General features: G+C 35.6%; 1 protein-coding gene across 2 annotated transcripts in view; it reads left to right on the forward strand.

Annotated features, from left to right (window-relative positions):
* Nucleotides 1–17,097, forward strand: part of PLCL2 (phospholipase C like 2) — a 98,817-nt gene that overhangs the window by 69,575 nt on the left and 12,145 nt on the right. For both annotated transcript variants that reach the window (XM_080579654.1, XM_080579655.1), the window contains one exon: nt 7,868–7,943. In XM_080579654.1, the coding sequence (XP_080435780.1) occupies nt 7,868–7,943 (76 nt within the window). The remainder of the gene's footprint in view (nt 1–7,867; nt 7,944–17,097) is intronic.

Raw genomic sequence — 17,097 nt, forward strand, 5'->3', positions numbered from 1 at the left:
TGGGCTTTTCAGTCCACAACGGCAGAAACAAATGTCTAATTTTGGATGTTCAGGATTCAGTGCCAAACGTTGTAAACTATGAGTTGTTCTGCATTGAATGAAAAGCTCTGATAATGACAACTTGATGCTTCTGGGAAGTCAAAGATTTCTTCATTTTTTGTTAAGAGCATGAACGATGAAGCTTTTTGTGTTCTCTCACTAATTCCGTTATGGCTAATGTCTGACTCACACTATTCATAAGAACATAAAATAATAGTACTACTTAAGAAAAAAGTTCATCTAGCTTACCATCCTGTCTCTAATGTAGTCCAAGAGCATGTTAGTGGAAGATCATAAAAATAGGTCAGATGAATAGCAACTTATCTTAAATGTACTCCAAATTTCCAATAGTAGTTTTTGTTTTCTTTCCCAAGAATTTTCCCAATAAATTCTTAATCTTCTGTTTGTCTTTCTGACCCCTTGTATGTTAAAAATGTGGTTATTTGAACTCTCACTGACGTTTTTAGTTTCAAAACAGTACTGCTTATTATTTTTTTCCCAAGGATGGTAATTTTCTGCTTCTTTGTACAGATATACACTATTTTCCATATATATATATATGTATATATATACACATATATATATATGCTTCCTTATTCTCCACTTCTTACATAGTGTTTTCATTCTATCAGCTTGTTTAAAAAAGACAAAAATATTTTGTTCTAACAGCCCAATCATCAGGAAAGCAAGGGGAAATGACTGTTGGATTTAAGAGTTAATGCCATTGCATGCACAGCTTCGAAGACAGCTGCTGGTTAGTTTATTTACTCTGTCTTCACTGTCTTCAGCCTAGTCTTTCTCAACCACTTTACTCATGAGAAATTGAGAGAATATACAGACTTTTTAATACATAATTTGTAGACTCTTGGTTCCTTTGGTAAATTTGATTGAACTGTGGCAAATCTAACTCATTTTGGGATGTTACAGAATTAAGAACAGATGATGGCCTGTTTTTTTCTTGGGCTTACAAGAGTTAGTTTGGATAAATGGATTTCATCTTTTTTATGCCCCTGCATTGCATTATGGCATAATTGCAGCTTGCTTCTTTGCAAAGACAAAAAACCTGTTCCATGTATGTGTTTCCTAGAACGTAAAACATCTCAGAAGGAGGTGAGAGAGGGAAGGAAGGCTGAAAAAATGAAACTGTGAAGCTATTCCTGCATTTTGGCCACTTCAGTGGAAAACTTCCACTGTCAATTAGATGCAGCATTATGTGTATATATATTTATATGCCAGAGAGTTTAGGAAGAAGCATAATGCTCTGTAGATTGCCTCTGCATTCATCTCTGAGAAAGGCATGGTTTAAAGTCTAAAGGGAACCATAATAATTATAATGTGTGATACATATTATGACTGAGGGAGGGGGTCTTTCCCCTCTACTCAGCACTGGTGAGTCTGCACCTGGAGTGCTGTGTCTGTCTGTGCTCCCCAGTGCAAGAGAGGCATGGACATGGTGGAGAGAGTCCAACAAAGGGCAACCAAGATGAAGAAGGTTCTGGAGCTTCCCTTGTGTGAGGAGAGGCTGAGAGAGCTGGGTCTGTTTAGAGAAGAGGAGGCTCGGGTGATCTATAAATTCTTGAAGGGAGGGTACAAAGAGGACAGAGCCAAGCTCTTTTCAGTGGTGCCCAGTGACAAGACAAGAGTCAATGGGCACAAACTGAAACAGGAGGAGGCGTCTGAACATCAGGAAACACTTTCTAACGTGCAGGTGACCAGCACTGGCACAGGATACCCAGAGAGGTTGTGGAGTCTCCCTCCTTGGAGATACTCAGAAGCCATCTGGACATGGTCCTGGGCCTTGCTTGAGCAGGGGGGTTGGACCAAATGATGTTCAGAGGTCCCGTCCAACCTCAACCATTCTGTGATAAATTTCTTTTCTTGTATAGTTGGAGAATTAATTTCTGTTAGAGACAACATTTACTAAAAAGCTTACTGTTAGGAATTAGTTTCAGTTTGATGTGAGAAATCTTCACTTGCACAGAAGTAGCAGTTAGCAGTTTTGTTTTCTTACCTTGGTGCTTTGGACAGTATTTAGATAGTAAAAGATCAATTGTTCTTCATTATATAGCAGCTGTGGACTGTCTGGGCTAAAGCACACCTGATTTTTACTTATAATGAAGTTATTATTGATTTTTGTTCTTGTTTCTATCAGTTTACTGCCAGAAAGCTCAGTTCTAAAAATGTCTTTGATTGGAGATGTCAACTTTACTAAAATCCTTATTTACATAGAGTCATTGATGATGGAAGGCACCTGTGGAAATTGTCTGTTCCATTCCCCCTTGGTCAAAGCAGGGGCAGCTAGAGCAGGTTACCCAGGACTATGACCATCTATCTGGGTGTTGAATATCACCCAGGATGAAGACTCCACAGACTCTCTGGACAACCTGTTCCAGTATATGACTACGCAAGATCCCCGTGAGCTTTCTCTGCTCCATGTTGAAGAGTCCCAGCCTCTCCTCATATGAAAGATGCCACAGTCTGCTTAAGGAACTGTCCCTGTGGCCCTGCATTGAATTTGCTCCAGTGAGTCCCTATCTTTCTTGTACTGGAGAGCCCCAAGCTGCACTAAGCGCTCCAGATGTGGCCTCACCAGTGAGGAGCAGAGAGGAGATCACTTCCCTCCTCTGTCTTCTGGTGATGTACTTCTTCAGTGTGTTCACCTTGTTGTCCACTGGGGCCCCCAGGTTCTTGTCTGGGAAGCTGCTTTCCAGCCTGCCAGCCCCCGGCCTGTACTGGTGCAAGCACGCAGTCATTGCTCTCCAGGGGCAGGACTTTGCACTTCCTTTTGGTGAGCTTTGTGGGGTTCCTGGCAGCCCCTTTATCCAGCCTGTTAAAATCCCTCCGAGTAGCAGCACAACCACGTGCTGTAGCCACCCTCCTCCCAGCCTCGTATCTTCTGTCAGCTTGCTGAAGGTGTGCTGTGCCCGGTCATCCAGGTGATGAATGAGGATGTTAAACACTGTTAGCTCCGGTATCACCCCTGCGGTATGCCACCAGGGACTGAATTGGACGTGAGGACCCTTTACTCTTGAAAGCTGAGCAGCACTGTCAGGTAGCTGTCAGGTTTTTATCACTGGTCGTTAACTTCTGAATTGAGCTCAGTAATGTGAACAGGAGTATCCAGCTTACTAGGAGTCTGCTACTATTGTGTGTGCTGGTGTTGAGTAAAAGTTGGACATTTCAGAATGCTTTCCGTCCCCTCACTGTTAGAACAATTCATTTGTGTTCTGAAGTTTAAAATGAGTTCAGAATCTGATTTTCCAGTACATTTCCTTCCTATTGCTCTAACAGCATTCTTTCCCAGCTGAAAATCAAAAGCAGTATATATAGTTCAAAATGACTTTATGCAACTTCAGAGTAAGCTGATCACAGCAGGTGACACTCCTTTCAGGGCTAAGAACAATTCTTTTGCTTGTTCCAGTGCCACAACAAAAATGCATTCTGATGCATCAATATTGAATACTGGGCTGCTTAGGTGGAATTTATACATATATTTAATTAGGGCTGACCATATTTTGTTCAAGTTCCCAGTACATACAACAGCACCAGTTTGGCCACTGAACACTACTGTTTCCAGGAATGTATTTTGTAGTTTTAGAGGTATATCTTTATATGTTGAGATCTGAGAAGAAGGGAGAATATGAGCAGCATTTTGTGGAGATAACTGTTTTATTAAATATTTGGTTTATACCTATTTTAAGTATGATTTCAGTTTTACTGTTGGTGTAATGATCTAACAGTATTGTTAACACATGCTCTTCACAGATTTTGAAACGTGTAGTGCGCTTTAATTGCTAAAAATAAAATTCATCCTTGGTGTTGCAGTTCTGTCAGTGAATATGTACTGTCTCACTGAGTTTCATCAGCCAAACATTTCTTATCGTTGGCTGGATTCTTTTAAAATGTAGCTGATATATCTCTTGGTATGCTACCAAACATTTCCTCATCCAGAAGAATTAATAAATCCTGTGGTGTTTATTTATTTATTTAAAAAAAAAAAAAAAGATTTCTGTCGCACGATCTGTATGCTTTTTGGAATATGGTGGTTAAAATATTTAGGGTTCAGTTCAATCTACATCTTTCCCATAAACTGGGGCAATAAATAGGATGTTCCATCTTCTACCAGAAGAGCTATCTTCATCAGCCTAGTAATAATAGATCTTCACTTCTTGTTCAAATTCAGCTGAAAGTAGATGAATAGTTTCAAATAATATTGATAGAATGTGTGTGTACATCCATGTGAGCACTCATATTCATGCATACAGTGTTAGTTCATAGTCCTTACCTCTTCAGTAAAACAGCAAGACAGAGCTAACAAAGCTGTGCAACATAAAAAATAAGCCTAAAGAATAATCTGGACCTGATTTTGTTGTTGTTGTTTGTTCAGTTTTTCTATGACTGTCTCTTCTAATTATATATTCTGTTTTGCTGAGAAGATAGATATGTTCTGAAGTATATGATTTTTTTTTTCATTTGGTTTGGGAAGACAGTCTTATAAGTGGTGAATCATACCAATATTAGTGATACAGTTCTGTTAGTTTCAAGCAAAGAATTGTTTTTAATTTCTAACCATTGTCAGCATGTTTTTAAATACAAGGACAATATACAGTAATAAAGGTGTCTAATACTCACTGAGAACTTGACAAATTTTTAGTGGTTATTTCTAAAACTGTAAATACATAATGGAAATATTTTTGTACATCTTTATTGCCATTCATTCTTTAGTTAGAATACTAACAGTTTTTCTGGTAAGTAGGTGAAGTGGTTGCATGATTTATAGCAAGCAGAGTTCGAGGAATAGATCGAACTGTTAGCCTGGGCTTTACAAAACTCAGTGACTTCAAGGCTTACCATTCAAGCTGTACCATTCTGTCTTTCCCATTTTGTGTTGCCCAGAAAAATAAACATATACAAAATTACAAAAGCAACATATAATTTCCTTTGACATCAACAAAATTGGGGTGTAGCATGATATTGATTGAATGGTAGTGGAAATCAACCCTTGAATTTTTGTTAGCTCAGTCAATTTTGCTTAGCAGTGCTGTTAATCTTAAATACAACTTTATATGTATTTTAAAGGAGACCAGAGTTAAATGACGTAACTTGTACTGGTATTGATAGTATCAAAATTCATATTAGAATAATTTTTCACATTAAATGCACTTTTTTTTTTTAATTGGCAAAAGGAACATTGATTTTGATCTAAGTATTAAGGCCTACCAACTTCCCATACTAAAACTGTGAAATATTAAAACTGCAAATTATTATCTTTTCTTTGATATTAACCTTACCATGATGAAAGAGCACTCATACAGTGATTTGTTTCATTTCTGTGTTTCTGCAAAACTAGTACAACCTCCCTACTTTGTCAATACAGAAACTAAAGAAAAGAAACACCATGATGTAAGCATTTTTATTCATCTTTGAATTCTCTTATTTCTAAAAATCAGTTCAGTGCCCCAGAGCAGAAGAGAAAGTTTTTTAATCTGCTGCTGCTTCCACTATTTCTGAATTATCTGATCTTTATGTGGAACGTATTATATAAAGGAAGTGGGGACATAGAAATTATATTATTATACACAGGGGGTCAGTAACAAAGAATAGACTAACTTAGCGCAGTCACAATATTTTGCACAGTCCCTCCATAACAATTATGCCATGAATAGGCAGCACAACTGGTCTGTTACGAACTCCAGTTAAAAGTGTTCTCAGGTGAAAAGATTCTTATTAAGAGAAAAATCCCATTGTAGTCCTTATTACCTTGTATTTTCATCCTGACTAAGCAAGAGTGATACATGCTCAGCATTTCATTTTTCAAGGTGATTTTCAAAGCAGCAGAAGTTCAGTGTAGAGTGCTTTACAATATTCTTTAAGCTAGTTAGTGAAATAACATTATTGGTTATTGGAAGAATATTTGCAGATGAAGTGAACTGTGTTTTGGTTCTCTTCATTTAAGTGCACTACAGAAGGAAATGTTTCTTGATATACATGTTGAACCAGGCAAAATCCTTCCCTTTCAAGCAAATTTATGATTGGTTGATTTCAATTTCTGAGTACTCTTTGAAGGAACTAATAGCAATGAAACACAGTGAAACCCAGCTTTCTTCCTGACAAATGAGGAATAGTTGGTTTGCAGTGCTCTCTATAGAAGGCTGCCTGGGTAAAATATTCTCTTATTTAAAGCATGCATCTCTGTATAATAGTTTTCTTCATTACACCTAATTGGTAATTAGCATAATTCTATTTAAAGTCCATTTTTGCCTGAGTGAACATAGATATTTATATTCAAAGAACAATCCAGTTAAAAATTGGAAAGCCAAAGTATTTCACTTGCAGCTTAGCAACCTGATCAAGTTACTATTTTTCCTCATTTATTGTTATAATTTGCATTTCTTTTTTTTTTTTTAAAGTATTAATATTACTCAGGAAGTCAGGATAAATATACTTTGAAATTAAATACAGGTTAATCAGGATGTGAAGGAAGTTTAAAAGTAAAATTTATCTAGTAAAATAACCTCCACATACTCAAAAATGCTGGTTCATGTGTTGTTTATATCTACCATAAACATGAAATTTTGGGTTTTGCATCATTTTCTTTATTCTGTCATTTTAAACAAACTACCATTGTAGAAACAGACCTAGTATTACTTTTAAATACTTTATCATTTACTTAAACCAGATTTTTGTGTAGCTGTAAATAATAGAAGTCTGTAGTGTAGCTTACATCCATGCAGGTATTTTCCTTCCTCACTTGCTTGCACACTTGATGTGATCCAGAATCTGAGGCTCACTTACCTACTTCTCCAAATTAATTTATGTCTCACTTTGAACAATGTTCAGAAGAACAGTCTCAATGTCACCCAGCTGGAGAAGAAGGCTCCTTCTAATAGGTAAGAGGAAGGACTACCATAGTCCTGCCTCTTAGTGCAGTATATCTCTGAGGAAAAGTTTTATTTTTTATTTTGTTATTTTTTATTTTTTTTATTTTTCTAACATGGAAAATTCCTGCTCATAAAACAATTGTTGTTTCTTAATGAAAAGAAAGTTCCACATAACAGCATGTCAAACTTGCCCAATGTTTTGGTGAAGAGAAATCTGTCTGCTGAATTGGATACCAGAGAGGTTAGTGGGTAAGGGGTGAAGGAAAGCCCGTCCTTCTGAATTCATACCCTAGGCTGAAAATCTGCACAGTTCCTTCTTAATCAGTGTGCTTTCAGCTGAGTTTCCGTGGAAGGCTTTTTCTTTAGAAAGATCAAGTAAAGGAATCATTTATTTTCCTTACCTTCCAGTACTTGCCTAGGGTGATTCGTTCTCCTCCTTAGAGCGTTATCTCATACATACGCACAGGTCAAGCCACAGAAAGGGAAAATATAGAGGAACAAATCTGGAGAAGCATGGCATGATACGTAGGAAAAAGGAAGTACTGGGTGGTGAGCAATCATCATCCTGAATGCCCGAGTGAGTAAGGAGGAGGAAACTTGCATCTAGGCAGTCTCTCCCAAGCCAACCAAAGCAAATTACCTGCTAAATAGTTGTATGTTTTCCACTTGTTTTGATAGGCAATGAATTATGAAGTAGGCATTTTACTTTAATGTTCATAGATCCCAATCCCCCCAAATGGTGGGTTTTATGTCTTTATGCCAGATTTGGAGCGTTTCTCTGCCTGGTCATGACCTCCTAGTCATTAAAAAGAATATATTCCTTATGTTAACAATAAATATTAGATCATTGATTTGGATTCAAACTAAAGTGCATTTTGCAGATTTAAAATTGCCAGTAAAAAATAATTTTACTGATTTTTTTATATTTTAATTTATTTTCTCTACAGATGATTCAGACCATCAGGACTCTAGTTGAAAATACAGATAGCTTGTATGAGAAGATAGTACAATGTCAGAAAGCAGGTAAGTGTAAGCTGTCTTTTAAAAATGCTATAAAGAACTTGAGATATTTTTCTTTATTTCCTGTAACTTTCAACTGAGTTTATTTATTCAACCACAGCAAATACATATATGTATATATATTAGTTTAGGCATGTACAATAACAGTGAAAAGGATATTTCAAATCATAGAAATCAAAGGTCTATAGAATTGCAACTCAGCTTTGGAAGTAATGAACATTTCATATATGGACAGTAGCTTGTCAATATGTTCATTTCCACAGTGCAAACACAGGATTACAGGAAAGAAAATCATCTTCCTTCAGTGAAGGCTTTTAACAATTTACTTATATCTATTCCTCTACTATGTGAGAACTTTTTTTTTCCTGGAAGCTTAATGTCTTCAAGAGCCTTGTTGAATTATCTTGCCTCCTGAAAATTACATAATGATAATAAGCTCAGATATTTTGTCCCAGAGCTTCTCTAGATCTGGTAGGTGGATACCCTTGGCTTCTGCATATTTGCTTCTTACCATTTTATCTGTTCAGAATAAAACTGGTTATGCAGACAATTACATGTATCTTCTCTGGCAGTCTTTTCAAAGCCCATGGATGCAGAAAGTCTTTTTTTAAAGCTTTGTTACGATCTACTGGTCCCACACATTCTCTGGAGGTTTTCCTGTTTCTCATACATTTGAAACAGATGGCGTAGCTCTTAGTCCTTTCACAAATTGCTTCTTTTCACCTGATATGTTGTAATGGTTTTCGCATTTGGACACAAATTTGAGTTTTGAAGGCTGCTTTCTTACTTTGAATAGTATTTCTGACCACACTGTTTAATTATGCTGGTTTTCTTTTGATCTTTCTCATTTATTTTTTAAACAACGTCATGCATCTGCTCAGAGTAATGGTGCATCTCATGTTGCATCAGAAACAGGAAGCCTGTCAGAGAATCAAAGTCTCTGTAACCATCCATGTTGTTGGTGAATCAAACGGGGGGCAAAAGCTTTTTATATACAAATATATTTTTATCTAGCTGATATTTCGCAGCTCCCATCATCTTCCATGTTTTTCTTCATTTTTTTATCCCCTTCTCTGATGTCTTATAAATTTCACTCTCTTTCCTTCAATCACTTTCTCCTGAGAAGAAAAAAAGAATGCTGTCCTATCTTCACATTTCTTTGCAAATTCTTTTCTGTTAGCAGTTGCTCAGATCAGCAGCAGGAAGGTTACCTGCTCTGAATTTCTGGATCTCCACTTTATGCACAGCATACATTCCTTAGACACTGTGAAATTTAGTCAAACCATAGAACTCTCAAAATACTTGAAAAATTTAATTTGTCCTGTTTACTTGGAGCAAACATAAATAATCATAAATAACTTGAGTGACAAAAATATTATTTCACGTATCTTGTTGATAGATGCAAATATTTATCTGAAATTCCAAACCCAGAATATAACATGCTTTCATAAGGACATTGTCTTGTAGACTTGTACACCTCCTTCTTGAATCCTCTCCCATTTTTGTGGTGATAGTGTGCCATATTCTTTAGCTAAAACAGTGTCTCAGACAAATAACTTCCCTTGGTGAGAGGCAATTGTCTATTTTCCTCATGTTTTTAGAATTGTTACCCTTGGAAAAGACTGTTGGCAACTAGCTCAGACAAATTCCAGTAAACTTGCACTGGTCTGATTTTCCCGCGTCTTGCAACCTTATTTGACACAAAGTGCAGTTGGGTCATAGAATCCTTTGTTTAAGAAGGCTAAAGACTTAAACCCATGTTAAATAGTGAAGAGAGATTTTGATCTCATTTAAATGAGAAACCTACAGCACAATGATATAAGCCTAAGTATGGATTATGTAATAGATCCCGCTATTTAGGGCAGCTTCAGCCATGCAGCATCAAGGTACTTTTTAAGATGAATGAGCAGAATTGAGTTACCTTATAATATCAATGATTTTTCAAAGATTTTCTTAAGACTAATCAATCTCATGATTGAATCTCAGTAGATGCTACTCTAATTAATTCTGAGTAAAGGATTATGCATTTTCCAATGTAGTTTGGGACAAAGGAAAAGTAAAACTACGCTCTTGTCAGTGCTTTTATTTGGTTGTTTTGTGCTGTGGCTCAAAGAGTGAAAAAGGTACAAAAATAAGAAGAAAAACTGATAAGTTGCCAATAAGCAGTAAAATTTTGTTGTCATTAGCAGGTTTGTAAGAAGAATCTGTCAAATACAAAGTGGATTTGCTCTATTAAATCATTCTCTAGCTTAAATTTAATGATAAGTTTTTGGGCCTCCTTTAAATTTCAGAACTAATTTTAAAATAACTGTACTTTTATTTCTTACTTAAGTTGGTAGCCTGTTGAATAAGCAAAGATATGATTCTTCCTATGGCTCTTCTCTTTTCAGAATTTGAGGTTCTTTGCAGTTAATATTGTCTATGAAAATTAAAATGTTTAGTAAACTTCTGTTCTTCTCTTGTTTCTTAAAAATTAAACCACATCAAAAATATTTTCTGGTTTCTTCATATCTGCATGTTAATTTCATCTCAACAAATTCTGTTCTTAAATAATTATTGAAAACGTTTTAGCCAGACTAACTAATGAAAAGATACTGGAAAACAATATTGTGTTGGTTCCCCCGTCCTCATTCTTCAACAGAATGAGAATAAGAAATAATTAGAAAGTAATAAGAAAGTATCAGAATTACTTTAAATTGATGGCAGCACCGTTTATTTTGTTGCTATTAAGCCAGCTGAAGTTAGTGCAAGAAAATAGAGTGTAGGTGCTAAAAATGGAGTTAAAAGATAATCCAGTCTATCCCCTTAATCTGTTGCAAGACCTAAAATGCTACTCTGTCTTCTCTGGAATAAAGAATTTGAATATCCAGGTCACCTTATCCCATCCCTGGCCTCCTTTGTACCCAATTCACATCATTCTTCCACTTCTCTTTTGAATCACTGGTTGTATTCTTTCACTTTAACTCAAATACTGTCTGAGCTAATTACTGGTTAAAAGAGAGAACTAAAGGTTAGGTATTCATTTTGGTGTTCAGCAGTGTCTCAGCAGGACGTGTGATATTCCAAGTATTCACTAAATGATCAGCATCAAATAATGAATGAGCACAGTTTGCTGGTGACAAAGAATTATTGAGTGTAATCAAAGCTAGATTTGACTGTGAGACAGTATAGGAGGATCTTGTGACACTGAAAGTTATAAAAACAGTCTGTGAAATGTAACATCGATAAGCTAAATTAACGTGCATAGGGAAAAAAACCAACAACTATCCTTGACCTACAAGGAGGACATGAAATTCTTGTATACAGTTCCAATGGTGTCAGTTTACTGCTAACATCATGCATAAATACAAACTTATGCATGTGTGATCATTATGTGCTGATCATTTATATCTCCTTTTTTTGTATGATTTTAGAGGTATAATCTTCCCTGTTCATCTGTACAGCCAGAACTCTTGTTCGGGGTTCTTACCTTCCGACATCTCACCACTATTCTTTTCTCTGTTTGACCATTTTAGTTTTACCTTACGTACATCATTTTCCTTGTGTCATTTTGATGATGTTTCTCTCTATGTTAGTGTCTCTACTATTTTCTTCTTGTACGTCAAGACTGAGCTGCTTTTATTTTTTTGTGTTTGCTCATTTAGTAGCAAGAGTTTCCATTGCCTGATAGATCGTAAGCCGTCATCTTGCTTTCTATTATGTTGTCCCACACGCTCACTGTAAACATCCACAAGGCTACTTCCTTTGAATTGGTTTTTAAAATTCTCCTACAAATATAGCTAGATTGACACATTCCCTCCTACTACCTTAGCAAAAATAGTTTTCATTGCTTCCTTGTACTCCCCCCTCTTTCTTTACCCATCTGTTCTCCTTTTTCCTTATGCTTTGATTCCAGGTTGTTGGAGCAGGGACCGTCTTATTTATTCCATCTGTACAGTAACAAAAACAGCAGGGACTTGCTTTATTAAATAATGAAAGTAGTAAAAGACAGAAAACGAGTACATGTTCTAATATGTACTCCAGTGCAGTCTATCAGAGATGTCAGAAACAGGATACAGTTTCAAGAACTTCCAGCCATTCTGGACGCTGTCAAAGATAAACATGGTGCACAATATCCATTGGGAAGAAGTTATGTCATGCTGCATGCAAAAAAGATTACAATAACGTCCATACAAGCACTGCAACTTCTTCTTGGAGTTGAAAACCAAAGTAATAAAATCAATTTTGTTCTAATAGCTAAAACTCACCACTGTTAACTGCTAAACCCTTTCGGCAAAACTGCGTGTTTACAGAGCTGTTTCTTTCACTATTTGTTTTGATTATTTGCAGCCTAAATTGGGTTTAGACTTAGAGTCCACTGAAAAAAAGCATATGTGATGCAGAATAATGTTGTATGTTATATACAGATTAGGTAAACTACTTAATAGAGGAAAATAAATTTATTATAATTAAATCTTGAGGACCACTTTTGACTAAGTATATGGACTAGATTAGTTTTTCCCAACATTTTTTCCCAACAGGCCCCTTTAATCCTGGCTCCATTCTTCTGAAATACTTGCTTTTCTCCACTTTCTTCCTATTCCCATTTTTTCTAAGCCAGCTATCAAATTGTTTAAACAATTTCTCCACACTTACCCATACAAATGCAACATAATAATGAGGGTCTCTTATCACAGTAGGCTGTCTCTGATAGTTATGGAAAGGTGTGAATTAAGGGCATATTCTTAGCACTGCTTTTCTTGGTATGCCTCTCAACTTACTTTCTGTGTTCAGTGAATCATTTTTACCATTTTTTCTTTCTCCTTTTACTATGTATAATCAATTTTTTCTACCCTTTTTTTTCTCTTCTATTTATCCTTCTGCCTCAAGCAACTCCACTAAGCATCTCCAGGTACAGCTCCACAGCAGCTCAACGTATGCTGTGTATATACGCCCCAGCTCTATAATCCTGTCTGTCTCTCGTGTCTTGAATATTATTGAAGCCATATTCTATCATGGGGTAAAAGCATGGAGAACTGGACTTGGATTAATTTAGCATTTGTGAATAAATCATTGCTCTCCATTATGCTTTAATCTTCATCTACATTGTTATTCACACCAGTCATATGCTGTACTTCTTCTTATATTGTTCCTTGTACATAACTCATTTTAATACCGTGGATGGTGGTGTTTTTTTTATGAGAATCTGATATATCATGTACAAGAGTTGGTGATTCTTAGCATACATCTCTCATACTTTCTTTGATGTTCTCAGTGATCTCAGTTTCTACTCCCAGCTGCATCTTCCTGCATTTTAGTTTTTGATCCAAAACACTATGGTCTTGTCAAGAAATCAAACAGTTTGAGCCTCCATCATTCATAAATAAATTAATGAGAATAGATTGAAACTGTCCTAGCACTTCTCTGAGGAAGCCATGTATACTTGGCTAAATATATTTCTATGTCATTCTCACAATTCAAATAATCATTGGTTGAACATCCTAGTTTGTCCTCACCAGAAGAGGTGACATAGGCTATAGCCTACGTTTATAGTTGAAATACAGTCTTAGGATTCTAGAGTCTTTGCATTCTGGTTGTTAACACATTCAGATCCCATTCTGCCCTTCTTTATATGCTCGCACCCTTAGTGCTAGCTCCGTTCAACTTCATTTACAGTTTATTTTGCCAAGTAGATTTATCTTTAAATACTGTACATGCAAGACTGTATGGGTTAAACACTTAAACTAACACAGACTTTGCATCATTTTCTGAGTTTTCCCCTTCACATAAAGCTTTTTTTTTCTATTGTTAATGCAATTCTAGCCCAGTAAAAGACCAGGTCATATTAATGATGAATATCTAGAACTGCATGTTCAACTTTCAGCAATGTCAGCGAGCAAAAATGATTGGCAAATATGGTTATGTACTAGAGGTCTTAATATAGTGGTAAGAGACTAAAATAGGATTCTTGATTTAAATAGCCTTTCCCTAGTACAGAAATATTTACAAAATTAATCTGATATTAGCTTGTAGTTCATATTTTTTTGCAGTCACCTTCTATGATTAAACTGATTAAAGGGACAAGAATAATTATATCCCTTAAGATACAGAGGAGTACACTAGAATGCACAAGTATATCAGATACTTTGTGTACTAAAATCTGATCAAAGGCTGTATTGTTATCCTTACTCCAATCTATTCCAAAACAGCAGGAAAGAATGAGGAGTCCTTTTATCCCCTCCATCAGATTGTCTACCTAAATGTGACAACATAACAAGTACAACAGCTGCAAAGACTAAAGAGAAGTTCCAACCTATCCATAGATGGAGGTTAAGAAAAAACAGTAATCAGTATGGTTAAAAGACAAATTTTGTATTAGCTGAAGGGCTGTACTTGAAAAAGGTGAGCAGGCTTTCAAATACCCATCCCCTTCTTCATATTTTAAACAATAACAAAAAATCCTGAGTTTGAGCATAGGCTGGGGAAATGGCTCTGTAGTTAACTTAATTGTTTTAATCAGGCAGTTTGAAAGAAAAATGTAACCAACTACTCTGGAGAAGAAGGTATTATTAAAGAAAACAGAAATAACATTCCTGTGGAACAGAAAGTGATACTAATTACTATTGACAATGAAACAAAGTGAGCTCAGCAGGATCTGAAGACTGGGAGAATTTACAATATGCCATAAATCAGTGTCTTTATTAAATCTGTGCTTTCTAGCATTCAATAAAATTAGTATTTTTTTTTTCTTAGACTTTCATTGGTGTCTCTTGAGGATCAAGGCTGATAAATAAAAGATGGAAGCAGCAGCTGTGGAAAAAATATTATCCTCCCTCTCAGCTCTGTGTTTCTGCCCTTATTGACAGCAGTAATTCAGTCTCATATGTCGTAGTGTCTTAACTCCACCTACATTCAGAAATATAGTCTGTCCTCATTCAGGAGTGTCCTTGTAGATTAAAGTTTTTGAGAAATCCTGAGTCTTCGTTTCAGGACAAATATTTTAATATGCGAAGGCCTAGTTTTCAGTGTGTTTTGTACGACTGCTTTTTTTGGAGGTACACAAAAAGTGTTGGTGTGTGGGTTTGTGTTTCATAGCTTGATAAACATTTTGTGATGTCTAGAAAGTTAATGGTACATAGGACTGTTCTTGAAAGTGTTTAAGAAGTTGGAGCTGGTTACTGAACTTACGGAAGTAATAACATTTTAATTAAATCATAGCCAGATGTCACAGATATCCTCTTATAAAGAGGACATAAATTTGGTGCAGCAGCTACTTCGAATCTCTTCTGACAGTGGTTCATAAAAATTTTGGCATATTGTGAGACCATCTTATCTCCTTCTGGTTCACCAGCATTAAAGAAGGTGCCTTATGTTGAAAATTGAATTATTGTGAAATATGGAACTGAAAGAGTTGGGATTGAAAGACTAAATACTAATTTTGTCCTAGCAGAGAGGATGGCATTAGGCAGGTTGTGATGCCATTACAGTTTGGGATGTTGGGGTAAGAAGGTTATCTCAGGCATAGAATCTTTCTTCCCTACTTTTGAAGAATAAAGGGGCAGCAGGCACATTTAACTATCTGTAGAGGCGGGACATGGCTATCTGTGTCTGGGAGACATTTCTACCTACTAAGAAGGTACTGCTGTACCATTGCCAAACAAGTTGAAATAATTAAAAAAAAATGAGTAACTAATTTGGTTAATGTATTATTTTATCAAGTATTAATCTAAATATTTTAAATGCGTATAATTCAGACCTGGAACTTCTTGAAGCCAAAGCACAGCAATCTGAAAAAAAAAAAAAAGAATCTCAGAAAAATCTCAGAATCTGAAAAAAAAATCTGGTTCTTTACTTATGATGTAAAATGTTTCAGTTGACTTCACTGGGAAGTAGGTGCTTGAAATTACATGTGAATCTAGTCCTAGTTCCTGTTAAAACTCAGATTTTGCAGCTGGAATTGATACTGATTTGATACAGAGGTGCACTAAGTAGTAATTCATTAAAGTTCATTTTAATTTTTGTATAGAAGCATTCTGCAAGCAAAATTACCTGAGAATTTATAGGTATATTGATTTCCATGACATGGCTTCTTTGACATGATGTATGTGGTTTATTGGAGATGTGATCTGGTAACCAGGCTCTTTTCTCGATCACTTTTCTGATAAACCTTGTTTTAAGTAGAAATTATTTGTGAGGTTGAAATACCTGAGTGTTCAAGCAATATAAGCTGAAAGAAAAATACTAAGAAACATTTGCAATTCTGTAAAAAATTAAAGCCCTGGCTTTCAAAGATGGGGGCAAACATAGCAGTTATATGCACAGATTAAACATTTATGTGTGGAAATGGGTACTTAAAGCTTAAATGCTTTCCTAGAATTCTTTCCTTTCCTAAGAAGAAAAATTTTCAAGCCTGAAGTGCTTTCTTGAATTTTTTTGCCTTGTAAGGAACAATTTTCTGTATGCAACTGATTTACAGAAGCTTTCTAAACATTTGAGAAGAGTGTAAATAGTAATTGAGCTGCAATATATAGTAACCTAATCAAGAGGTGGCTGGTATACTCCTCAAATTTTAGAAATATTTAATGTTTATTTAATTTTTATTACTCCTCTATAAATCTTCTGAAAAATGCTCGTTTTGCTTTTAAATCAAAGAGCTCTACCAAGAATTAAATAAAATATATTTAACTTGTGACGTTGAGAGCTTATTTACAGTATATTTTCAGTATTTGCAGTATCTGTTAGCAGTATGTATTTTATGTAGGTATGGAAAAATGCGTGCTATCCATTTCATATTAGGACTACTAGGTAGGGGATATGGGGTATATATATTTATTACCAAAGTTTTACCATTTTGATATTTCATTGATAAAGTTATTTGTTAAGAAAAGAACAAGAAGCCCACCTGCTGTATAATTTTATCTCAAATACAGATTTTGTAAATCATGTTCTTGGCAAGAAAGTTTTCATCAGTGAAAACAAACAAGTATATAAAGTAGAAATTTGGCTTTAGAAATACAGCATAGCAAGTATTGTGCTCACTGTTTTGCTAAGGATTCCTTAAAAAAACAAGTATCTCAGCTCTCAATACTTACACAGCAATTGGCCATATGTAGTTTTCTAATGAATATGAAGTGAAACCTCGTAGCTTAAGGTGGTGTAAGTCAATGCACTTCAATTC

The sequence above is a fragment of the Anser brachyrhynchus genome, assembly GCF_964034855.1.
Source record: "Anser brachyrhynchus genome assembly, chromosome: 2".
NCBI classification, from domain to species: domain Eukaryota; kingdom Metazoa; phylum Chordata; class Aves; order Anseriformes; family Anatidae; genus Anser; species Anser brachyrhynchus.